The sequence below is a fragment of the Paralichthys olivaceus genome, chromosome 3 (assembly GCF_024713975.1).
Source record: "Paralichthys olivaceus isolate ysfri-2021 chromosome 3, ASM2471397v2, whole genome shotgun sequence".
Taxonomy (NCBI): domain Eukaryota; kingdom Metazoa; phylum Chordata; class Actinopteri; order Pleuronectiformes; family Paralichthyidae; genus Paralichthys; species Paralichthys olivaceus.
In genome coordinates this window covers 24,929,688-24,955,305 of record NC_091095.1, presented here as the reverse complement: position 1 = coordinate 24,955,305, position 25,618 = coordinate 24,929,688, and the positions used below count along the sequence as shown (strand labels likewise).

Genomic DNA, 25,618 nt, shown 5'->3' with positions numbered 1-25,618 from the left:
TCTCACTGCTCATTGTGTTTAGACTTGTACACACGTGAATTGTGTTTGTAAGGAAAATTAAGTTACCTAGTAACATATCTGTCTATGGATGTGTCAAGGAAACAAAGTGTGTGTTGGTGCCTTTGGCCAAGGACAAGAAAAAAATCATCTGATAAAAGTTTATCATGCAAACTTGCTTGAATAGGCTGAATATTCTCTCTCAGCGAGGTCACTGTGCTCTTTAGCTCCGACAGACACACACATACAGGAAGCAGTCAGACACACTTTATGTTGTTGTGTAATAGACGTAATTTTAAATGGGTTAAAGTGACGTTTTTCTTCCCATCAGTGTACAACCCATCATGACAAAAGTGGAAAGTGTTTTTGGATTAGGCTGAGCTGCTCAAGGACAGTCAGACACTTGTCCTGAAGACACTCCAGTCTTGTCTTAGCTGTTTGCTGTTAGTGATTGTCGTACTGAAAGGTGAACTGTCGCCCCAGTCTCAGGTTGTCTCATGTTGTCTCAGGTTGTCTCATGTGGTCTCAGGTTGTCTCATGTGGTCTCAGGTTGTCTCATGTGGTCTCAGGTTGTCTCAGGTCACTTGCAGTCTGGAGCAGGTTTTCTCTGTATTGCCTGCCATTCACCCCCCACCCCCCACCCCCTCACCTCAGAAGAACAGTTCACCACCATAGCAAGCTTGACCTTAGCAATGGTTTTATACAGCAGTAGTATATTTATAACACTACGTCTTGTTTACAGTACTGTGGATATTTTTTTGACCAGATGTTTTCCCCTCATTTTAAAACTCTGTCCACATGACTTTCATTTTACAAAATATCTCCATCCAGAGGAGAGCACCAAAACAACTAAAAATGCTCCAACAAGCTTGCGAGGCCAGTCGGTGGCAAAAGTCAAAAATAGGAATGTTGTGGTCGATGTAATATAGGGTGAGGCAGATATCTGTGCATTCCGGTAAGGTGGTGCAGTGTTGCTAAATTTGGCTAAACTTGTAATTGGACCCAGCAGTGCTAACCGAACGTAGAGAATCCGGTAGCTGCCATTGTTGTTGTTTTATCTGGCACATGCTCATTACACATAACAAAGTAAGCTGTGACGTCATTGACTCTCAAACACTCCATTTCACATGTACACACAGATACACATGGAGTTTTTGAAAATCTCCTCATTGGAAGGCGTTGAAAATGAAATCAGCATAAATGCCCAAATGCATAAGGAAACCTTTTGCACATTAAACAATAAACACTATTTAAGTAAACAAGAAGCACCTGAACACAGTTTGCAGCCCCAGCAAAGGGTCTGTATAATATCTATAAAAACAGATCCAGTAAAACAACTTTAATCCAACAATCCATGATGCTGTTATTATTCAAAAAGATCTGACTTGTATCCATTTGAACCTTAACCTTCAACACAAAGTGTGCAGAGAGTGAGGGTTTCTGAAAACGTCTGAGGCCACAGCAGATGGGTGTATAGTTCAAAATAGTGTATTCCTTTGGGTGAGGCTGTGGCTGTAGCTCATCACCCTCTATTCTGAAGGGTAGGGGTTCTGTTCTGTTCTGATGAAATGCCCTTGAGCAAGATACTGAACCCCAGCTTGCTTAAGATGGTTATTTTGTCAGTGGGGTGTGGTACAGGGTATGTGATCTGTGAGTGATGGAGTAGTGCTGTGTGAATGTTTGTGTGAATGGGTCAATGTGACGCGTACATGTGTTATATAAATGCAGTCGGTACTGTATTCCACCTATATTAGATACATTCAAGCATGAGCAGGTTTAAATGGATGAGTTCTTTGTATTGTTTGTTCTGTGCTACTGGCTTCTTCTACTGACAGGCTGCTACTTCTACTTCTCTACTCGTATATTCTTATGTTTATATCTGTTCTTTTTTCACTGAAGCCAAGGTTCTTTCTCTCTGACATTTCTAAACAATCAGCCATTGCTGAAAGTTAGTATTAGCACCTTTAATCAAGATCTTTTGAAAACGACCAGAAATATATTTTTACAGCTTCATTTTACTTGAGGGCTGGGCATCGAACCTCAATACTTTTATAATACTAACTTAGTATCAAAATATTTGATGTTGTGTTAAATTCCTTTTTCTTTTCAGACATTGATCTAAATTCAGAAACAATTCTAAAGACTGGGATTTTATAGGGATGGACAATATAAACAGTTTGAACACAGATTACATTTGAAATGTGTCAGTGCACACAGTCAGAAACTATGCTTAGTAGCAGTAAACATTTCAGTGTGGTATTTATTAAGATTTTAATATTTATTATATTGACCGATGAGAAAGAAACATTATTGTGATGAAATGATTTGTCTTAACGCCTTGCCCTTTTTATTTATTACTCATCCACTGAGCATTCAAATTGAATATTGTGCTGAAACATCGACAAACCAACAACAAACCAATCACCGGTATTTAAATCTTTATATTCCAGAAAACATTTTTGAAGTTGTTGCTGAGGCTCAGTTATCAAGTTGCCATTAACAGTCCACGCTCTCTGTCGTCTAATATTAATCTTATTTACCCTGCTCTACTAACAACAGCTCCCTCTTGCTTTCCCACTCAGTTGATGCTTCCGCCAGCCAATCAGGCAACTCGGTTGCTAACGCTAGGAAACGCTTCACATTGCAGGGACTTTCCAACAGGAGGTCTCTCCCATCAGGTAACAGTATGACATCAGCATGTCGGCTTCTCGCTAGTGTCTTTGTGAACACCAACATCCTCTTTGTCTGTTTGTCATAATCATAATGACAATCTTCATCATCATCATCTTGATCAGAGCTGCAGCTTCTCTCCTGTCTCAGTCCTTTCAGATTCAGTCTCCACTCTCCTGTCTCACAACTGATGTTGTCCTTTCCTTTCCTTTTCCCCCCTAAGATGTTATATAGCTTTCTGTGTCAGTGTGTATCTCGTTGTCGAAGGGCAGATCTCTTCACGCGTCCTAGCGCCCGCGGTGTCTCAGCATAATAAAGGCCACATCTCCCAGTGCTCCCCCTCCTCAGCTTTTATCTGTTCACGTCAGTATCATCTGCATCTGCCTGCACTACAGCAAGGAAAGTAGTAAAGAGAGGGATGGGTTCCAGCTGAAGTGACATGGTTTGAAGACAGGGAGACAGCAGGTGATAAACAGACAGACAGGCGAGGCTAAATTCTTTGGGGCAGTGCTGCACTAAACACCACCCTTTAATATTCGAGCCCCATCAACATTTGGAGGCATATTAACATTTTTGAAGGAGGATGAACCTTTCAGGTTCTGCTCTCCATGTCCTGTCTTCAAGCCACACATGCCTCTGATGAGACTGATAAGTGAGGCTGGGAGTCAGTTGACTATTCAAGTAAAGACAAACCAGAAAACACGATGATCCAACATCCTGAACAAAGACTACAAATACTAAAGTTAAAAAAGAAATGATTTGTGGCAATGTGGCGAGTGAGAATCTGTCTTTCCAGATTTCAATTTGCCTGAGACTATAGAGTTTTGGACCAATCAGTGTCCTGTAGGGGAGGAACTAGAATGCTGGGATATAGCAACTGTGATTAAACAGATGGTTCATCAGATCACCTGCCAAGTACTTTTTAAAAGTGCCTGTCCTTTTCTATCTACAACAAAGCGCTTCCAGATGGTTCTGTGAAACAAACAATGTCAGGTTCGACTAGGGCCTCTGGAACCTCGTTCATAGACACTCGGTAGTTTGCCCAGTGGTGAACGGTGAATTGAGATTTCATACACTTACTTGTCATTATTATTTGGCTTTACCCAGTCTTGTTAGCATATGACCAAGGCCCAACAATCAATGGGAGCAAATCCATGCAGCCTGGTTCCAAGGTCGGGTAGAAACCTAGGAGAGTGGAGGCTGTTAAAGCAGCAGATTTAATGCTCTTTTTTGTTTGAAATGTTGAATTGATTTCTCTTTTGTTTTTGCACAATTAAAATGTCACTAAAATCTATCGGTGTTTTCATGCTTTGACAGTCAATAAGCAGCAGATACAGAACTGTGTAATGTTCTGGCCCAAACTTTCAGTGTGACCTCATCCCTTGCAAAAATGACTCACATTTGATCTGCATACAACAGAACAAAACAACACACAAATAATATACAACAGCCACACACACACACACACACAGCTGTACTATAGAAGTACACACAGCCCTGAGCTCTACTCTGAGTGATGAATGTGCAGCTCTGCAGTATGAGATGGAAATCAATGGTAAATCGATGGCAGGTGTCCTCCTGTTGAATAGACCCACCATTAACAGGAGTGCTCCCTGCAGCCTCCCGTGCTTCACCGCTTCGTTCACCGCTCAATAAGTCCTGCGTGTTATATCACTGGAGAATGGAGTGAAACCACGGGCCACTCTGTCTGCTGCGTCCTGTGACTTGCAAGCGCTCTGACATTCACACTGCGTCTTGGCCGGTTTATCACAGTTTATCACCGCGTTGGAGCTCAGCAATGGGAGAGAGCTGGATTTCAACCTGCAGTTAACCTCAGTGGCGTCAAGGCATGAGGAAAAATCGAGCGGGAGCAGTTCCTCTGACGTGTTGCAGCAAAATGAGATGCCCGTGCTGAAAGGAGGGATTCATTCAAGTTGCGGTGGCTGTGACTGACTCCTTCTCTTTCATTGAAGTGCAAATTTAAAGTAAAACCTGTGAACAAGACATTCACAGTTTGCGCATGAGGCTCATCTTTCTTGAATCGTCACTGAGGAGTCATCTGCTTGATCTATTTTTAATCGACTGACGCTTGTTTAGCTGAAATTAAAACTGTACTGCTATCCACAAGCGTAAAAGACAACATCACAGAATGACTTGTTGAAGTGTGTAGTTCAAACCCATGGTCTGACACCCATGTTGATCTTGTGCTGACGTTGTGGCAAAGGTTTGCTGTTAAATTAGAACATTTCTGGCCCCACATCCTTACTCATCACATGTGGCATCTGGACACACTGAGGTTTTGAAGTGTCCATCCCTTCATGCTGCAGCTTTATGTCACATCTGTCTCAAACCTCTGGTCTCCCCACCATAAGACCTCCTGCTGCCATGTGAACCCATATTCATACTCATGACGAAGACCATAACGTGTAGTTGTAAGCTCTGATAATCGTAGTGAGTGGACATGGATATGTTAAGATTTGCTTTTGTCAGTTTTGTTCTTGTGGTTTTGTTTTGATTTACATCATATTGTATTATATTTCAGTATTTCATGCATTGGTGGCTTCTTCTTTCCATTTTTCATCAGATAGATTATTATCTGATAGATTATTATTAGAAGTAATGAATGTGATACTTTCACCTCTTATATTTAGTAGTAGTATCATTTTGTTTTATGTCAATAAACTGGCTGTGTAACTAATTTCCCTTCTTATCTGTCACCTTGTTTTGTCCTTATTTTTCTATGTAACATTCTATCCCTCCTCTGCTTCATTTATATCTCTCTTACTTGATTACGCTTATTCCGTCTCTCCCTGCTTGGCTCTCTCCCTGACTCCTCCTGTGTCCTGACCCCTCTCCGGCTGTAGACCCTGCTGTTAAAGAGGCGGAGGTCCCCCGCCGCTTCTCTCTCACCTCCTCTCTTGCCTCCTCCACTTCCTCCTCCTTCGCCACGCGACGCACAAAAGGTACCTGAATTAGCTGTCCAAAGCCTTCCTGCCTCCACATATTGCTCTTTCACCCTCTTCTATGATGAGTAATTATTATACTGCATCACATGATAGACTTAGTCATTAAGATATATTAAGATCTACAGTTAGATTCTAATAAAACAAAGAAAGGTCCAACACAATCAAAGTTATTCTATGATGTTACCATACCATGATTGCATGTTTCTGCGGTTGTGCAGAATGTTTTTGTATTTTTTCTTATTGTATTATATTTTTTCTTATTGTATTTAAATGCAAACTGTCAAACATTCAAATACCCACTGCAGCACACCCAGAATCCATTCTGCAATTCCAATTAACCCACAGTTCACAATAAAGACATGGATTGACCCACAGGTGACTGCTGTTGGATCCAACAAGAGGCGAGTGTTAAAACTGCATCTGAGTACAGTAGCAGTCCCTTCAGGATTTTAATGGCTGTTTTTTGAGCTTGTTATTGCACAAAATACCTGATTTGATGGCAGCTTTTATAAAAAAAACTGCAGGAGCAAGTGAACATTACAAGTCTTGATCGTGTGCTTATCTAATCTGTCTCCCTTTGATTGTTTGAACCCTTCATTTTCATTTTTCGGTGAACTATCCCTTTGATAGTAAAAGTAATCAATCAATCAATCAAATTCTATTTGTATAGCCAATATTCACAAATCACAATTTGTCTCATAGGGCTTTAACAAGGTGTGACATCCTCTTCCCCTAACCCTCAACAAGAGAAAGGAGTAAAGAGTAAAGTAGAAAAGTATTTGCACATCAATGATGCACATTTGTCATCACAAACAGAAACAGTGAACTTGGTGGTGTGCATGTGTGTGGGCTCAATGTTTTACGCTTGATTGGGCAACATTGCAAGGTCACACAGAATTCACAGCAATTAGTTAAATTTGCTTTCATGGTTGTCATGGTGATATGGTGCTTGGATCGAAGGCAAGGCCATTTTATTTGTAAAGCACGTTTCATACACAGAGGTAGATTCAAGGAGCATTCAAAAAAACACAGAGACACAAGTAAAGGAAAAATATTTCAAAGGTGAAATACTTACAGGTAATTTGCAAGTGAAAACATTTGTACAATAGACTACGGACACTGATTCAGAGAGTCAGCAACACAAAAAGATCCACAGACAGCCACAGACAGCTTTTCAGCTCTCTTGCTCATGTCTCCCTTCAGCTACAGGGATGGACATTGTTAGGTGCGACAAAACAAGCATCTACTGGAGACAAGTGTACTGCAAATGTTAGTTTTCAAACTGAATAGCTGATCAGCTGATTGGCTGTAACCTGGTCATCATCTTTACTGCAAACGTCAGTGTGGGCCAGTTTAGATGCAAAATCAGGTGTTCCTTCTTCTTCAGCCCCACTGGTAATAAAATGCTGTGTTTGTTCACATTATGTTGTATGTCAGAAAGATACATGGACCCACGCAGTCAGACATTTCTGATACAACAACACAGACCCTGTTATCGCAATAAAAGAAAATGAGATTTAAAAATGGATAGGATTTTTGACTGCAAAATGTGTAATTATGATTTCAGTACATATTTAAAGAAATACATTTGTAAAGTTAATGCAATACATCGCATTAGCATGATGAGTTAGCAATGTGTTGCCACAGAACATTATTAAAAGTTGAGAAAACCATGTCTAAGTGGGTTTGCCCTTCACTCACAAACCTTCCAGGTTACCATCATTTTTTTCAACATTGTGCAATTCTATTTATTGTCAGGTCAGTCATGATCATAGCACAGACTCAATTGAATCTGTAGTGATAGAACTGTGTGTATGTGTGCACATATGTAGAGTAGGAGGGGGAAAAAAGCCATTTTCTTATTACCTTCTCTCCATTTACTGATCCGCTTGAAATTTATGAGATGCATAGAGAAAGTCAAGCTTTTCCTGGGAATCAAAACAATGTTAAAGGGAAAAAAGGCCACAAATGAGAAGACATACATATTTTTTTTTAAAAGCATCAGGAAATAAGAATTTTGATAAGCTGACATTTGGAACGCAGGGTGACATTCAAAGTGGCGGAAGAAGTGCAATTTACCGTAGGAATACAGATGAGAAGTTCATCTTCAACCAGGCAGAGGCATGACAGGAATTAAAAACATAGAGCTATGGAAGTTTTCCCTTGAACAATTTTCCACTCAGTTTGTTCTTTTGTCCTTTAGTTCCTATTTCTCTCCCTCACATGCAGTCCAGACTGTTTCAATAAAGGTTGGCCCCTGTAAACAATGCTGCGGGTCATACTGGTCCGAGGGAGCTCAGTGGAGTTCACATTTAGGCCTCTACACTCTAAATCTTCTTTAATGAGATAGTAATAGAAACACACACTTGCTATACTGTATACAGCATGCCACAATGTAAATTAGTGATTGATGGCTAGGCCTATAGGTGATTGTAGTTGCATTGACTTTCCTTGTCTTAGGCCCGTTAGTGAAGTATAGGATAATTGTTATTTTTTCCTATGGGTCTTATTTTTGTAGATTTAGCCTTTAGACCCAACACTAATTTAATATATTTTAACGCAGTGGACTTCAGTGACATATGCGAATAAAACCAATCGAAAAATATAAAATATATTTTTGCTGAATTCCATTTCGTGTTTTTGTTAAGACACAAAAAATATTTCCATGTTCTGTGTCCAACCTGCCAAACTTAATGTAAGTGTGTGCTAATACATGCATGATTAATTTTTAACACTCCAAGGTGTGCTCAGTTTTAGTTTTACCATCAAATACAGAAGTTTAAGTAATTTGGCTGACCTGCCTGCTGTTGACATATTTTTAGATCTTAGTGAGTACAGTGTTACCGTAACTACTATTACAAATGGCCAAAATGTAAAACAATTTCATGGGTTCATCATTTAACATCATCAAGAATCCCTTAAATGTTATTTATAACAAGACCAGAATGTCCCATGGATGTGGTGGTTTAAGCCATGCATAGTGAAACCTATTTTAACATGATGGTCTCACATTTCAATAAACCTTTGCGTGCAACATTGCTCCTTTAATAATGGTGTAAATTAGACTACAACAAACATTTACATAATTGACACCTAGGTGATTCTGAGCCCAGTGTGATAAATTACATGTCTTCACAAAGGTTTTTGGCTCTAGCACTCATCAAGATTGTGTTAAGAGGCATGCAGCATAATTTTGTAATACATAAAGTGCTACATTTATTTATTCCAAATGTATCTGCACAACTTTATATCGTACTGCAAGATTAGATTATGTGGGGGGGGGGGAAATAAAACAAATGTATAAATGATAAGATATCCTCATTATGTTAATCTGGTTGTATTTCTTGAAGAATATGTTTGCTGTTGCAGGTTAGTTGTATAAGAAACATTCTTTTTAGGAGGCAGTGGTTACTTTTACTTTTTAAAATGTTGGTGTCTAATGAAGTGTCTGGTTGCCTGTTATTTCCCCTGACCAGGTCCCCTCTCCTCTAGCTTAAAGAGCAAGAGACACGAGATAAGGAGCGATCCCACTCCATTTGGTTATGAAGGTACATGAACGTGCCAAGATATGTCGTGCACAGTTACTTCAGAAAATAACAAAACCACTTCAGCCTTTTTACTTTATTGGTTGTTTGAATCTCTTAAATGAAATCTACAGCACAATAAAGTAGAAAAGGTGAAGGGGTCTTCATAGTGTCTGAAGTCACTCTATGTGATGTGCAGGGTCTGAGCATGCTGGGCATTTTAGTCTGTTGTTTGGTTTAATAAAGCAACTTTTTACTTTATTTCTGAGTGATGTGGTGTATGTGCGTGCACTTTTTTGTGTTTGTTCCTTTTCTGTGTTTCTATTTGTTGCCTGCTGTGTTGACTTGCATTGTGATTTGTGGCACGACCATTCAAAGGGCATGATAATTACATAAAAGGTGTATCAGATCAAATATTTAGTTGTGTGTGTTTGTGAGTTTGTTGGTGTTAAGGCCTGTTGACTCGATTTCTGCATGCGTAGAGCTTCACTGCTCTCTTGATGAGATGGACTGAGTTTAATTTCATGTCAACACCATCTTATTTTAAATTTTGGTTCGGGTTCGGATATTGTGCGGTTTTTGAGTGATCATGATGAAAAGCACGGCATAAAGCATTTGGCTTTCCTCCAGATACTTTGCGTGGTGCAATGGCTGCAGCCAGGAAACGTCAGAGCATGACTAGCAACACTGCCCCGGCTGCTGGCACCACCTCAGCTGTCCCTAGATCCACCTCCCAACCAGGTAACTGCAGAGGACGACTCACGTGACTTGTATCGTGTCTTCTCGGTTGAATTAACTTCAGTTTTGTGTGTTGATAAGTTCGTTTTGGGTGATTATTTGCTCTGACCAGACTTTAATTTGGTGGGTTTGGTGGGTTTAATTTAACACAAGCTTCTGTGTAAATGTATTTACTTTCACTCGAACATTCATTTCTAAAGAAATATTTCCAGCTCACTTCTGCCTTGTCCTAAAAGCTCCAAACTACCTGAGCAACACAGTCCAATGGCCCTATCTTACACCCTGTGCAAAGCAAAGTGTTTTTGCATGGTTCAGACCATAACAGTTGTCATTTTCTCATCTGTTACTCCTCTAGTTAAGTATGACTAAGCTTCCTTTATCCATAATGGGAGAAATACAGACAGGTACTCTCTTTAGTGGACTCTTGAATGCCAAGTCAGCCGGTCACATCTGAAACCCACTGTTCTATTGTTTTTACACCCATTTACTTGGATTAGATAGAGGAGGTGTAATGGGGACAGTACTGTTGAATCACTGTGTATTACATGGCTGAGACAGCAGCTGTTAGGAAATGGGTTGAAAAAAATATTAATTTTCCACCTCATTTCGTACATTACTTCACTTGAAGTACAGGCGTGGCTAACAGTGTTGGTGGCCTTACACCTCATTGACGCAATGCTCTGTTCTTGAAGAAAAGTGCTTTTGATTTCCATGGAATAGAACAATGATGCTGTAAAAAGAGCTCAATCCGTCATTATTCTATGATGATTTTCTGAAATGGCTGGGACAAAAAGATTAGTTACTCATACAAGTGGTGACAAATAAAATGACTGTAGTCTAGCTGATATTAGTATCAAAAATGAATAGTCCTCAAATAGTCCTCTTTCTGGTGTTTGATATCATAGTGTTCATACACTGAACGTGGACAAGAGGAAAGGAAAGTCAATGAGAAAGAAAACAATTGCCAAACATGTCAGAGTTTTATGCACCATGGGACTGAAGCCAGCGTTGACCCCAGATTGAATTTAAGGAGAGTTGACATGGTGGAGAGGGAAACAATGAAAACTTGAAACAAATGCAAGCTGACCACAATGATATGGTTGCACCCAGTGGTGGATTTAGCATATAGGGGCCCAAGGCCAACACAGGCATGGGGCCCTCCGCATATGTTGTTCTCCACCTTTTTCAATCCTTATTTATCTAAGAAAGTCCTATTTGTAATTTCTTCCCAACCCAACATAACATATTAACAGTTTAACAAATGCACTCACAGTAAAATCTTATTTTCATAAACAACATGATCTCTGTACATTAAGGGGGGAGAGGTGCCAGTTCACCTCCTGGGCACTGCCGAGGTGCCCTTGAGCAAGGCACCGAAGCCCCCAATTGCTCCCCGGGCGCCTTCATGGCTGCCCACTGTTCCGTGTGGTCACTGTGTGTATTGTGTTCCATGTGTGCTGTGTTCACATGGATGGGTTAAATGCAGAGGTCAAATTTCCCCATGTTGCATGTAGTGCTGTGTGCGTGATTGTGGGACAATAAAAAGGAATCTTAATCTTAAGAATGAACCGTATTGTCCATTCACATGGAAGATCTGTCATCTATAACCATGGTTTTCAGCAGATTAAGTTGATGATAGGCCTCTGTCTTATATCTTGTTTTAATTAAGTGAGAAGATAACACCCAAGGAAATAGGATTTCAATTATAGTGTTAGAAATAATAACAAAATGTACTTTTAAAAATGGGTTAGGGTTAGAATTACTATTTCTCTTTGTCCCTGTCTTTTTCTTCCTCTCCCTTGAATGTTTTTATTTTCATGACTTTCTCCTAAATGCGCTCACGTTTTTTTAATCATCATCGTAAAGGCCATCATGTGAGATACCAGGAGCTAGTGAAAATGGGTTTGTGTGTGTGTGTGTGTGTGTGTTTGTGTGCGCGCACAAACAGAGGCTCCAGGGCCCCGCCCCTGCTCACTCACTCAGAGAGACACATGCAGTGAGATCAGAGGTCGTTCATGAAGCAGCAGGTCAGAGACTTTGTTGAAGAACAGTGGAAACAGTGAAAACACAGAGTCTCTCTGGTCACAGCTGCTTCATGATCAGAGCAGAAGCTGCAGTTGGTTTGTATCGAGCTGGAGTTTGTGTTTCCTCCTCCACTCTGAGCTGCTCTCACTGTAACTAATAAACACTCAGCACTAGTTATCAGGACCTGATCAGGATATGAAGTAACTCAGTGTCTGTTTGATTCCGGAGTTCATGAGGCTGCATTGAAAAATAAGTCATCCACATAATGTGTCAGCACAACATGAGAGGTGACACACACAGGACTCAGTGTTTAAGTGACTGGAGTGACACAGATTCATGATCCGACACCATCGATTAATAACTAAACACATGATCATCATCTAAATCATCCCAATAAAAAACAGAACAAATGAACGTGAACTACTTCATTTTCATCTGTATGAACTGAACTAGTGTGAACTGGCTCAACACTTCTTGTCAGTCTGTGTTTACACCCTGAATCAATTCCATGGACGCGCTCATGGAATAGTCCATTGTGAAGGAGGGTTGCAGAGACACTAGTTACTTGTGAATTATAACCATTCTGATGCTGTTTTAACGTATGGATTTTTAGAAAGAAATGATCAACGAAAAAGTAAAAAATCCAAAATCGTATCCATAAGTTTTAAAGGTTCTTTATGGGGCTCCTGGTAATTCGGGGCCCAAGGCAATTGCCTACCTTTGCACCAATGGTTAAGTCCGCCTCTGGTTGCACCATATTTTGCTTTCTGAAGTGGGCTCTGAAGAGCGAGGCAGACCCCTCTTTTGAATTAGAAACATAAAAACAGTGCCCGGAATTAACTCAAATGCTTGTTGACATGAGAAACCACAATGCAGGTCAGGTTCCCTCTAACAGGGTATCTGGAGTATTTTCAGGTGGGGGTACAAGGGGGAACAGCAGTTAATCTGGGGGGGATCATTATCTACTCACTACCATGCCGATGGAGGGATGAGTGAAGTGTTTTAGTCCACAAAATACTTTTGGAGTTTCAAGGGTAAACAGCGTTGCAGCTAAATCCAATACAATTGAAGTAGATGGTGACCGATTCTTCAAACATAAAAAAACAACATAAAATGCTTCCATTCTGCTCCTGTGGTGTCATCCAAGTGTCCGTAAGTCCTGACTTTCAACTTTGACTTGAAACAAGGTCATTTACGCCATCTTTTTTGCATGCGTTGCTCCTAATATGGTTTCTTCTGGTTTGAGAAAAAAGATAAGATGGCGCTGGACAAAATCTCAAACTCAAAGCTTCAAAACAGCTTCCCACAAACCAATGGGCCACAGTGTAAAAAGCAAAGAAGAAAAGGAAAGTAAAAACGAAATGAAAAAAATTTATATTGTTTTTATATTATTTCAAATTGGAAGCAGAGGATGTTTCAGAACATGAGCATCCTTCTAGTGCATGTTCATCCTTCGAGTCAAGTTCATCCCTCAAATAGATGCTTTCTACATCTCTTCATTATCCTTACATTCTAAAACCTGCTCTTTCACCTGTCTCTTCCAATGCGCTCTGAGCAGATAATCTAATAATCTAAAATAATTTGCTCATAGCTATTGCTAATGTAGGATTGTAGATGAAGTGACCTATGCATTAACATCAACACCTATATTTACTTCCGGTCTTTGATTCAAATCCAAGAGAAAATGAATTCACGATATTCGTTCAATAAAGTAAACATCATTGGAGACATTGATTTCGTTAAAATATTTCTGAGATAATATAAGCATAAATCATACAATCTAAGTCTTTGTGGATATTTGACGTAAACTCATGAAAAACAATCATAAGATCATAATATGTTATCTATATTGTTTGGAGATGGGATAAAGCCATAGAAGTTTTTTTAAATGTTTTTTACATGTTTATTTTCTTCATTGCTTTTAAACCCCCAATAATGCCTTGGGTCAATTTGTTCCATTTCAGCATTAAGTCTTCCTACAAAGTTATTAGTAACATTACGTGTTTCTATAAATACTCACGCATGGCAGTGTGGAAATGATTCTATGGGCTAATAATGTGCATGAATTCTCCTCAGGCTGGACACAGCGGCGTCTCCCTTCCATGGACACAGAGGACTTTGAGACGATCCCCTCAAGTGCAGAGGAATCCTCCAACTCTTCAGAAGAGGATGGCAACCATAAAAATGTAAGCAACGTTCAAGATCTCAGCTCATGTTGGCTAGAAAATGTTTAACCTGGATGTCGCCTGGAGCATTATTGGGCTGAAATTCTAAAAAAATATGTTTTAATAGTAAAACTGGACAAAACCCGAAGTTGCAAATAATTGAATTGCAAGACATGGTTTCAGTACCACTCAACATTGTCACACTCGGGTTGTTATAAATTTAGGTCGATGCAACCCATGCTGGTCCCGCTCGGTCACATCATCTTTTGATATAAATCTCTGCGTTCCCTGATCATTACTCACCTTCCCTTGACAGTTTTCCACTCATCCTTCATTTCCTCTCCACTCATTCTTCCTCTCTTTTCTACTAAATCCCCATCCAGACCCCCTTAAAGAGGATCCGTCCACTGTTTAATTATTGCCCATGGATATGTCTTGTTAGCAGCGGGCACTGGCGACTTGACATTTAAGAAATGTGGGAGGAGAAACAAAAGGGGGGTGGATTTATTTGCACAGGTCGACTCAGTATGACAGGCTTTCCAGATTCATTATAATCTTTGTACAGTAGGACGCCATGCAAGCAACACACAGAATATTAGTGGTGCAAACATGGAGTCGATATTTGATATATTCTGCTTCTGCCACAGTAGTAGCAGGAGGCATCATGTTTTTGGGTTCTCTATCCATCCATTTGTCGATCCCACTCTTGTGAATGGTGGGATAATTTCTTAAAATTTGGGACAATCACTCACTCTGCCTCAAGGAGAAATTGGTTAGAATTTCAATAGTCGATTAGACTTTGAGGGAATTGATTCGATTCAGTAGAAACATTCTCATGGTTGAACTTAAGGTTGTAATGTAAAGGTCTCTTGTCACTTTTTTACCTCACGTACCAAATGGCCTGGAGTCAATTTCTTCAAATTAGTCTCAAACGTTCACTTGGACATTGAAATAAACTGATTTGATTTTGGTGATCAGAAGGTCACGATCACCATGAATGCTCACAGCACAATTTGGCCTTACCTCAAAAATGAAATGATAACAAAATTATACACAAATGTCTTGTATGATAAAATGATGTAATGCTGTAACCAAAACGTCAAAGGTCAACTTGGCATAATGTTCTGCAAAAACACTTTTCTGTGCCACAACCAAGGAAGAGAAGGACGGATTGTGACCATGTATCCTTCCAACCTGACTGGTTGACAGAGGCAAGCAAGTGCAAGGAGCTAGTTGTGCTATATCATAGATGGCAATATAAAGTCTTTCAGTTTGTCAGCAAGAAAAAGGTGTGATTCCCAGCTGAGGCTGCAACAAAGAAGAAGTGAAACTTTCTGCGTTGTTAGGCTGTACAATACTACAGTAAAGGTTAACAGCAAATTCCAATGAGAATCTGCAACATTACTGTCCCTATGTAGCTGTAGAGTGAGCACTCCTCGCTTTCATGATGCTCTGTGGGGTAAAACTATTCCAATGTCGCCCTGTCCACATACTGAACTTTTGTTTGTTCTCCTTTATTTGCAAAAACTTTTGTTGTACAATTCTAAATCATTGTCATAGAACTCTGCCAGTTGGGTTAAATTATAGGCAAAACGGAACAAATTGTGGAGTGTTAGTACTGGGCAGCCAAATGGCAACGTTCTTTGTTATGTACAGTGCTGAGTAATGGCAAATTATGTTTAACAAGTTTTGCTCCAACTTCTGAGGCAGTTACTCAATTATGCTCAATTAGTGCCAGTCCATATAAACTGTCACTGCAGACATTTGTCATTTTAACCAGCACCTAACCTGTGAATTGATGGTCAGTTAAATTTGAAGAGCTGTTTCGAAAAAAATCCACATTTATACGAGCTTGGAGCCATATGGAAGAAATGGAACAGGCTAAATTCAGAATTTGACTGAGTCATTTCTTTCTGCAGAGTGACAGCAGTCGTTTGCGGGTGCAGTTGACTTATGAGTCTAATGAAGCACGGGACGTTCCTCTGGAGACCGCTGACCTGGTCCAGTTTCTGGAGGAAGCGGAGAACGGACACTGGTGAGTTCCTTAAGTTGCCACCGTAGGATGTGGAAAATCAGTCAGCACATTCCTGCCGGCTCATTGTTTCCGTGGTTTGGTTGCCACTCTTCCCAACTTAGCACCTTGTTTGAAATATCTGGCTAAGTGGGTACCCATCTGCCACTTCAAGCATGTTATGTCTCCAAATAAAGGTGCGAGAACACAATCTTCTCAGTCTGTTCCAAGTGCAAGAGTGAGAATCTCGCAAAAAAGGCCAAAATAAACTCACGCTGGATTATACTTTATTTAGGGCACTCATGTGGAGCATCTCATTCACTCTGCGTGCCCTCAATAAACTGTAATTGCAGTGCAAGTCTCTTGTCTCCACTTTCATTTGTGGAATGTTTTTTTTTCTTCATTCTTCTAAGGAGTTTATATTTGGCCTCAGCATTCTTTGCAGAAGATTTCTTTTATTGAAGCACATTCTCCAGAGCAGAAAGGAACCTAATACTGAGTCCTTATTTTGTTTTCTGCCCACTTTAAAGATTTGTTCATAAATCCTTGTATGCTCATCATTTGGTTCTGAAAAACTTTGCCCTGTAGTCGATCTATAATTGATTCTAATTTTTTTCTTTCGCTTGAATATGGAGTAAGCAGCCAAAGAGAACAGTTGTGAGCAACTGACAAACAGTTTTCAAGTAACACATCGTATCCTTACATTTCCTAGCATTGTTCAGTTGTGGACATGGCAGCCAAGAAAATATCAACAATAACAGGAGTGGACTAATGTTTGTATTGAAGCACTAATGGAATATAAAACAGGCCACCCCTCACCTAAGTAGTCTTTTTACATTAACAAGTTTGTTCAGTCAGTTGCAAGCAGCTAATTTAAAACCTTTATTTGTTTGCTTATTTCAAATACAGAGTGGCTGTAACTCTGGAAGAGTTTTTTCAACATACAACTTTTTCACCTGCCACAACTTCTGTTGAGTTTTCAAGTTCGGTTACTTAGTTATTTAACTAAATAATGTTAAATAAGTAAATAATGTTAGTAATAGTAGTAATTGTTATAAATAAGTAACTAATAGATGTCATGGTTGTAATTAGTGTAAGACTTCACAAAATGAATGCAAGCCAATATACAGCCCAGCCCCAAGGATGACTTATGGCTCTCTGTGTGTGTGTGTGTGTGTGTGTGTGTGTGTGTGTGTGTGTGTGTGTGTGTGTGTGTGTGTGTTTGTCTGAGTGTATGTTTAGTTAAGTGAGTTTCTCCTGTTAAGTAAGATTGACTGAGGCCCAATGTTTCGATTGTACAAACCTGTGTACTTTTAAAGATGAAGTTTTAGTTCAGTCAGGCCAATTAAAGTGATCCATTTTGACTGATGATTCAGATAAATAATGTTGCATAAAGCGCTTGTCAGAATCTAGAATCTAAATGTGCAAAACATCCAGGCACAGTACCAACCACTCAACCACCAAAACATATTTTAAAAGATGACATCAGTATGTATATTTAAAAAAAAAAATTGCTGTCCCATGGGGCTCTGCATGGACTGTCAGCAGCAGATGATTCAACTCATCAAGTACAGCACAGTAACGCTAATTATCACTTTGAGCACTGACAGGACAGGAACTGAAAGTTGAACTAATTCATCTGCACTGTTTGTGTTGACAAGTCTGATATGTACAAACAGCTGTTAGTGGGTGTTAACCACCTGACGAGGATAATATCCACAGTCTGTTCAGGCGACTTCCACAGCTTCACATCTCGTAGCCAGAAACAATATCCACGAGTTCAGATCAGTGTGCAGCATCTTTTTTTCAGTCAATCATAGTCCATAGTCAGCTAACCATGCTGTGTCATGAAAGTCTCTATGATGACCTCAGCAAAGACTCAAATATCTCCTCTACTCTTGGATTTGTTTGATTCTGTCAAAATAACCCAAATAATAGAATTCTAGAAGTAGTGATAGCAAATGTTAAAGCTCCACAGAAGCAGCCTGAGTGTGAGAAGAAGAGCTGAAGCTGTCCAAGCAACAAAATATCTGAGTGCAAGGGCAGAGTGTGAGCATAGAGCAAACCTAAGCACAAGCAGCGGCTGTTTGAGTGAAAGCCCAGAGTTTTGAGTGAGATCATCACAAACAAACTGAAGGACGTTGCTGCTTTTAACAATGTGATAATCATCAATTTGTCAGCTCAGTGAAAAACTGTGTCATGGTTTATCTGTGCAGTACTTGGCCCATCGTAAAAACCTCACAGTTTATATTGAAAATATCATAATGACACTGAAGGATTACAAACAATTGAACATGAGCACTACAACATCAATATATGCCAGTGATATATGGTTTATATACTGTTACACACTGACACTCCTGCCTTTAGCTGAATGCATGCCAGGCCCCAGCCTTCCTGACCCTGAGGAGCATAAATGGATATAGAAAGTGCATAGTCTTGAGATAATGCAACATCACAACAACACCATTAACTTCAGCCTTAAACATTGATTCTCTGACATAGTCTCTAAAATATTGACCATTATGCTTCAGAATTGCACAGCATTCATTTTGAATTGTCTGAGATTGAAATCACTGTTGATGATATTATGTAGTTTTGTATTAGGAAAGGCTTTCATCCTCTTCTGTTGGGATCTGTAATCAGTACGCTCACCATTTCATCTCTGGGTAGAAATCTACATTGAGTTTAGTCCGAGACTAGCGAAACAGCTGCTCCTCTGCTGCCCTGCTTTCTCGTTACATCAATTAAAGGCTCAGTGCGGCTGATTTGCATTTCAATTTAGCTTCACTGTAACATCACCCCGATTAAGCTGTGGTAGACAACAAAACGTCTGACTAATGGTGTATTGTGAAATCAAGACGTCTGAAAACACAATGGCTTCAGATGAATAATGAATCACCATTCCATTTCCCACACCACTGCAATCTATCCTTTTAGCTTTCCAGGAAAACAGTGGCTATACCGTCTTCATAGAGAAACGGCCTCATGGAGTCCAAAGCAAAGATAGTGTTGTCGTCTCACGCGAGCCCGCTGCTCTCGGAAGTGACTAATACTCTGTTAGATAAAAGCTTGACTTGCTTTGAATATTCTCATTTATGCATCAGCTCATGCATATTTCAGCCTCTTAAAAAATTCTCCTGTCAACTGCATCTGTGGGTTTTTGCAGCTAAAAAGTCTCACTTGTCTCTGCTCTTCGCTTGAGGAAAATGAAGAATTTATAAGTCCACTCACTTTTTCTTTGGATCAAAGTTAATGTGCAACCGTACAGAGGATGACTGAATGTGACTGATGAACTGCGTGCTGCTGGATGCATGTGCTCATGCAATTGTGTTTGTCTATGTGTGTACAGATCAACTTCTGGAACAAATATAAATATGTGTGTGTGTGTGTGTGTGTGTGTGTGTGTGTGTGTGTGTGTTCATTTTGTTTCCTCTTCAGGACCTTTTCCAGCATCAACACTGACTTTGTCAGGACCAGTGCACCAAAGATTTGGTCCCAATGAGCAAAACTGTGTTGTGCGTGTGTGCGTGCGTGTGTGTGTGTGTGTTTGTGTCTGTCTTGGCCTGATGCATTTCAACTTTTTCCAGTTATCCCTGCCACCTTTGTGTGGTTTAGTTCGTGTGCTCCCAGTCCTCTCTGGGCTCTCTTCATGCTCCTGTTTGTTTCCCCTGTTGATACCTTGTGCTCAGTGTTTTTAACTTTGAATTTTCTGTTTGCCAAACTACCTGCCTGCTATACAGAAACCTGGAAGCATGTTCATATTAAATATTCTTCACTGCACCTTTATTCAGAGTCAGTATTTTGGGTCCTGAGAAACTTTGAGCAGCCTCACAATGCACAGAGCACTGCAGGAGCAACAGTTAGGCAGTTTGTCGTCTTTTAATGTCTGCACCACAACACTAACAGTGAGAGAAGAGCAGAACATCGGACAGTACAGCTGGTTTCTGAACCTCCGTGCTCTGGTGGCCAGGAGACAGCAGAGACACTCTGTGCAACGTTAGCATTTCATAACTGATCCCTTAACAAGACTCAAGCTTTATGTCTGTGAAAGTCTGATGTTTGCACATCCTTGATGGTGAACCAGGATCAGAGTATTTATGTAAAACATGAGTCATGTACAGGAAAACGGTGTGGGGGGGTGTGACTCTGAATGTAGGGGGTTGAACTATATACAGTATTTATGTAGTTGTACAGCAGCTCATAAGCTACACACTATTCAACTCTTTGAGTGTGTGTGTGTTTGTGTGAGTGTGTTGTGGCTCTTGTTGGGTTGACTTTTCTCCCTGAAGTTGAGTTACTCTTTTATAAAAGTAGAAATGAGTAGATTTGAGTTTATAATTTTAACATTCTAAGAATATTTTGTCAATGTGGGTCCTCGACGTCGACAAACTTGCATATTTAGAAGGTCGGCAGCTCGATCCCTAGTCTTCCCATCTGCATGCCAAAGTGTCCTTGGGCAAGATGCTGAACCCCGAATTGCCCCATAGAACAAAATAAGTGCTGCCAATAGATGCACTGTATGAATGTGTGTGTGAATGGGTGAATGGCAAACTGTGCTGTAAAGCGCTTTGAGCGGTCATCAGGACTAGAAAGGCTTTTAATAAATAGAAACCAAACCATTTACCATCAAAGCCACTCACAACATCCAACTTAGCAACCACTCACATGGAGGCTCATTTAAGATTCAGTCACAAATTCACTTCACTTTCTTTTCTCACATATATATTTTACTATTTGTGCCATAAGTGGTTATTCTGTCAACCTCTGCAGAAAGAAATTCATTCTCAGTTTCAGCGTGTTCTTGGGCAAACCTTCAAGGTTTTTCTTGGTTAACTGGTTCTAAACCAGCTGAAACAGCTGTCAGTGAACCCAACAATGGACCTACACTATTTGATTGACTGAACAAATGTGAAGTGTGTAACCAAGCTGCTGAATATCTCTAAGTGGAAAACATGATGGAGAATCTGTCAAACCGATGTTGATATAGATTAATTTGTCGGAAGCTGTCTCTGTTGTTCTGGTGGTTTACAACCACTCGAATGACTTGTGTAATGTCCTACCCTTTACTATACTGTGAAATCTGTCATCTGTCATCAGCCCTAACTCCATCATACTCACTGTATTTACTGTTGTTGCAAACTTAATGTCCAAATCTTACAGTGAGTAAAAATCAGATGATTGAAAACATTGTCTCTTATCAGACTCGCAGTTTGTGAGGATTCAGTGTGATTCATTGTTTGGATTATGTTAAATAAAAACTTTGCATTACTTGTGTTATTAAAAAACAGTCACTGTGCGACAGCAGTTCCCTTGTAGGAAATGAACAACGTATGGGAGCTGTAAGATCAAGTGTTCCTGTTTTTCCTTTTGTCCTGTGAGCGTGTGAAGACCCTCCCCTGTACTGTGTTTCTAGGCTAGTGAAGAACCTTTTAACAGAGGAGACAGTGCTGGCTCCATCCAGTACACTGCACACAGCACCTGAACGAGGTCACTCATGAAGTAACAACACTTGAGACTTCTGACTAACCGCCTTGCTGTAACACACTCACTTGCCCAGCCACTCCACCCATCCATTACTTTACTCCAACTTGGTCATTTGCTCCCTCGCTCTCTCACTCGGCAGTTGGGCCCCATGCCCAGGGATTGGGTGGGCTGGGGCGAGCCACTGCTCTGGGAGAGGGAGGGACGGTTGGATAGGGTTCAAGTTGGATGGAAAGATGGAGCGGATGGGGATGGAAGAGCTTTGGCTTGTTGAGTTGAATAATCAGCATGATGTCACTGATTGAAGCAAATTCCCCTTATTACACTTTGCCCATGAATGCTTTCTCTCTCTCTCTCTCTCTCTCTCTCTCTCTCTCTCTCGACCTGGGAGTGGACTCAGAATAACAAAATATACTTTGAGACTTTTTGTAAGACTGTACACGACATGCATTGTTTCCACATTTTAGAATAAAAACGTGTGCTCTGTCATATCAGGGTTTGTTATTTGGGAAATCGAGGGCTTCGTGATCTTCATTTTCAGAATAAACAACTTTAGGTGACTGAAGGTTAGATTGAAGACTTGACTTATGAATGGTCTTCTGGTTGAATCATCAGTACAACAGATATGTAGCTACATTATACAGGACAACTCGTACCACAACCTCCAGGGGGGTCGTAAGAAACATCCAGTTGCCGAACATAGAGCTCTGTTGCCTTTGTTGAGTGAGCTGAGGGTTAACATTGTGTTTTGAAGAAAACTGAGAAAAAAAACATCAGGATAAATGTGCATGTTAATCATGTTTCTGCCAAAATCTATTGAATCATAGTTTATAACAGTGTCGTAGTAGACGTAAAACAGCAACAGCAAAACATGGTATTTTTTACATATACATGATACATTGGGTGCAGGTTTCTCAACTTTTCACCCTTACAATTACAGGTTACTATGTGAGGACGTCATTAAAGACAACCGTCAACTTGGTATTTACAGTCAGTAACTCCATATACAAAAACCTTTTATATCACTGAGGAGGATAAGCACAGAGTCAGTACCCAGTTGATGAGTTCACTACTTCATGCTGGACAGCCACTCCTAGGCTCAGTGCTCTCTCTGCCTCTCCCTTCTCCCGACTTCATTGTCCCCTCTGTTCTCTTCTCCATCCGTCTCTTCGCCATTTACCCCCTCTCATGCCGGCTTGAAGGCTGGTCCTTGAAGTGTTTGTCATGGCCTCGCTTGTTTTGTTGCGGAACTCTCTCTCTACTCCAGCCTCTTTGAATCAACTATCCCCTCCGCTCTCCTCACCTGATCACCTTTTTCTCTTCCTTTAGCCTCCTTCTTATTCTCTGTCTGTTTTGTTTTGTTTTGTTCTGGCTTTTTTTATTGTGATGAGGACAGAATTACATGCTCTAGCAGTTACCCTCCAGTATTTTAGTTAAGTGGAGCCCGTTTACTACAAGACCTCTTCACCTGTCTGTAGTGATTGCCAATGTCTGCCTTCCCTATAATTCTTGGAGCACTTTACTGGCTGACAGAAACTGAATGCCTCACTTTTACAGTATACAAGAAAACTGAGTACATCCCGGGTTAATATCACTAACATGTAACTTAAACATGTAATTACAAATCCTATTTATTTGGAAAACAAATGTTTGGACTCCTTAAACTTTGATGACAGGTTCATATCTAAGAACCAACCAAATTCAGGGCATATTCCATTAGTAAGATCCTGTTCTTTTGTTTTTTAGTTGTTCTTATGTCCACCTTTATTTCAGAAGGCAAATTCTATTCTCCAATGGAGGTCACCATTCTCACGAGTAGACTGTATTTATAAATCCATGCATACTTCAGAGGTTTTCTATTGTATTCAAGTCAGGAGACTTTTTTCTGTCTTACAAACTCTTATTTGAGTTTTGCATTATTCAGGATCATGTCATTTTGAGACATTCCTGTCATGCTTGGACTCAGGGCTCTCTTGTCCATTACTCCTGTTACTCTCCATCTGCCCACTACTTGTCCTCAGACTTTAGTTCCTGTCCCGGTTACCCAATTGCCAGATCCACCTGCTCACCTGTTTCTTGTTCATCATCACCTCACTGTCGCCCACTTGCACGCTACATCTCAGTTTTGAAACAATAAAAAAATCATATTTAAAACATTCATTACAAAAGACAGTGTCTAACATAAATGGAGAGGCTTATCAATGTCAATTTTGAAATAATACAATTATTATAAGATGACACTTTTAACTGATTTAACAATTAAGTGATATTGCACAGGGGTGTACTCAGTTTTATTGTATGTTGTATGTGTGTCATATACTGTATGCTTCATTGTTTGGTTTGTTTTATTGGCTCATGAGTGCAGGCTGTGCATCCTTGTCTGAACGCCACAGTTTGTCCATACATTCCTTTTCCATTTTTCCCTGCATATTTATATCTTGTATAATAAGATACAAGATCATAAGATACAAGATTGTATTTGAAGTTGAAGCTGACATGAATGTCTCTTGTTTTTTCAGATATCTTCAGTGAACTGTGTACAGCAGCTCTCTCCGAGTCAGACGAAAATGAAGCCAGTGAATGGGGAAGTGTGTCTCAGGACAGCAGCTAAACATGGCTGACTATGTTGTTCATTACACTGGATGACAAGCATTTTGTTGTATCGCAAACATGACTGATAACTCTATTACTATAGTTTTTAAACTGTAATTTCTTAAGCTGGACTTGAAATATCAATGACTATGAGTTTTTTTTTTACATGTAGTTCTAATAATCTACAAATATGGCCTGTTGTTGTTTTTAAACCAACATTTTTCAAGCTTCTAAGTGAAGTCTTCAAAAAGCTGGAACCTTAACAGGCCTGAATGTGACCACGGGGAAGCCATACAAGTATTTGAACTCAACCAGCTGTCGTTCCTGGGGCCTAAAGACTGACGGACGTGGACAGTGACATTTACATCCAAGTGTGGATGAATTCAGATTAAATACTGTAGAAAATGCAGTGGCTGGGCTGGATACCTGAAGTGTCAGATCCCATTTTTGACTTTTATGACCACAGGAAAACATGATCACCTCCATGTGCTGATTGTGAGCAGGCCTTGGCATGATGCCCTGTTTTGCTGCTACACTGCGCTGATGCAAATCTCTTAGAGACCAGGTTCTGCCTCTGCTGCCTCGCTTTATCTGCTTCATCTGCTCCAGGTTGAAATTACAGACCCTCCACAGCAGCTGCAGTCTCCAGAAGAAACTACACGTTGTCCTGCTTGCCTTTCTTCACCCTAGTAGACAATGCCATTAAATGACATCAGATGATGTATATTATCTCTGCGCTATCAGAAGTTGAAAGATATCACCATTTTATATAGGCATTTACAACCCAGATATTCTTCTTGGTTAACTATGTCTGGACAAAACCTGTATTATATCCTGTTAGTTTATTTTTAGACATTCTTGGTCAAAAACTGTCTTATAATGTTGACAATGCTACCATGTTAGCATGTACTTTACTGTAAGGCATCAAGCAGATATGGGGTTACATTGGAAATCAGTTGGTTCTGGCAACCTGACAAATGTAAGTCACATGTTAACTTTCTTGCTGTGTTTTAGTCTATACACAGCTGTTGAAAAATAAAACTGTATGCATTTTCTGTGTAGAGCTATAGACTAGTCCCTAACTTTGTTTATCTGCCTTCTGGTGCCAAGCAAGGTACTGTGATGCTTGTGGACAGCTTGCCCAAAGCATTAAGAGACAAGGTTGGCGAGAGCGGAAGCACCAAAACAACCAAAACAATGAGCTAAAATAGGCTATAATCATACACAGTCATTTAACTCAGTGTTAAGTCAAATGTATTGATTGGTGCAGCTTGATACAGTTTGTCAAAGGTGCATCAATTGAAAAGAATGAGAGCTAAATTACTCTGTAGCAGAAATAAATCAGTCATAATGCGTTTTCCAGTTTATCTTTACACAAATATGGTGAATCACAGACGGAAGACGCCAAATGGCTTTTGATGAATCAATCGTTACTTAAGCACATAA

At 40.0% G+C, this 25,618-nt stretch overlaps 1 protein-coding gene across 15 annotated transcripts in view; it reads left to right on the top strand.

Moving 5' to 3' along the window:
- The window catches only part of mcf2l2 (MCF.2 cell line derived transforming sequence-like 2), a 122,518-nt gene extending 97,277 nt beyond the window's left edge, over positions 1-25,241 (top strand). For 6 of the 15 annotated variants that reach the window (XM_020081330.2, XM_069522563.1, XM_069522565.1 and 3 more), the window contains exons 28-35: positions 2,580-2,675; positions 5,532-5,630; positions 9,110-9,181; positions 9,788-9,898; positions 13,997-14,106; positions 16,005-16,120; positions 21,513-21,586; positions 24,100-24,328. In XM_020081330.2, the coding sequence (XP_019936889.2) occupies positions 2,580-2,675; positions 5,532-5,630; positions 9,110-9,181; positions 9,788-9,898; positions 13,997-14,106; positions 16,005-16,120; positions 21,513-21,586; positions 24,100-24,191 (770 nt within the window). In that variant the 3' untranslated portion in view covers positions 24,192-24,328. Of the gene's footprint in view, positions 1-2,579; positions 2,676-5,531; positions 5,631-9,109; positions 9,182-9,787; positions 9,899-13,996; positions 14,107-16,004; positions 16,125-21,512; positions 21,587-24,099 lie in introns of those variants that run through there. The other 9 variants (XM_069522568.1, XM_069522567.1, XM_069522570.1 and 6 more) reach the window with 7 other exon arrangements.
- The last annotated feature ends 377 nt before the right edge of the window (positions 25,242-25,618 follow it).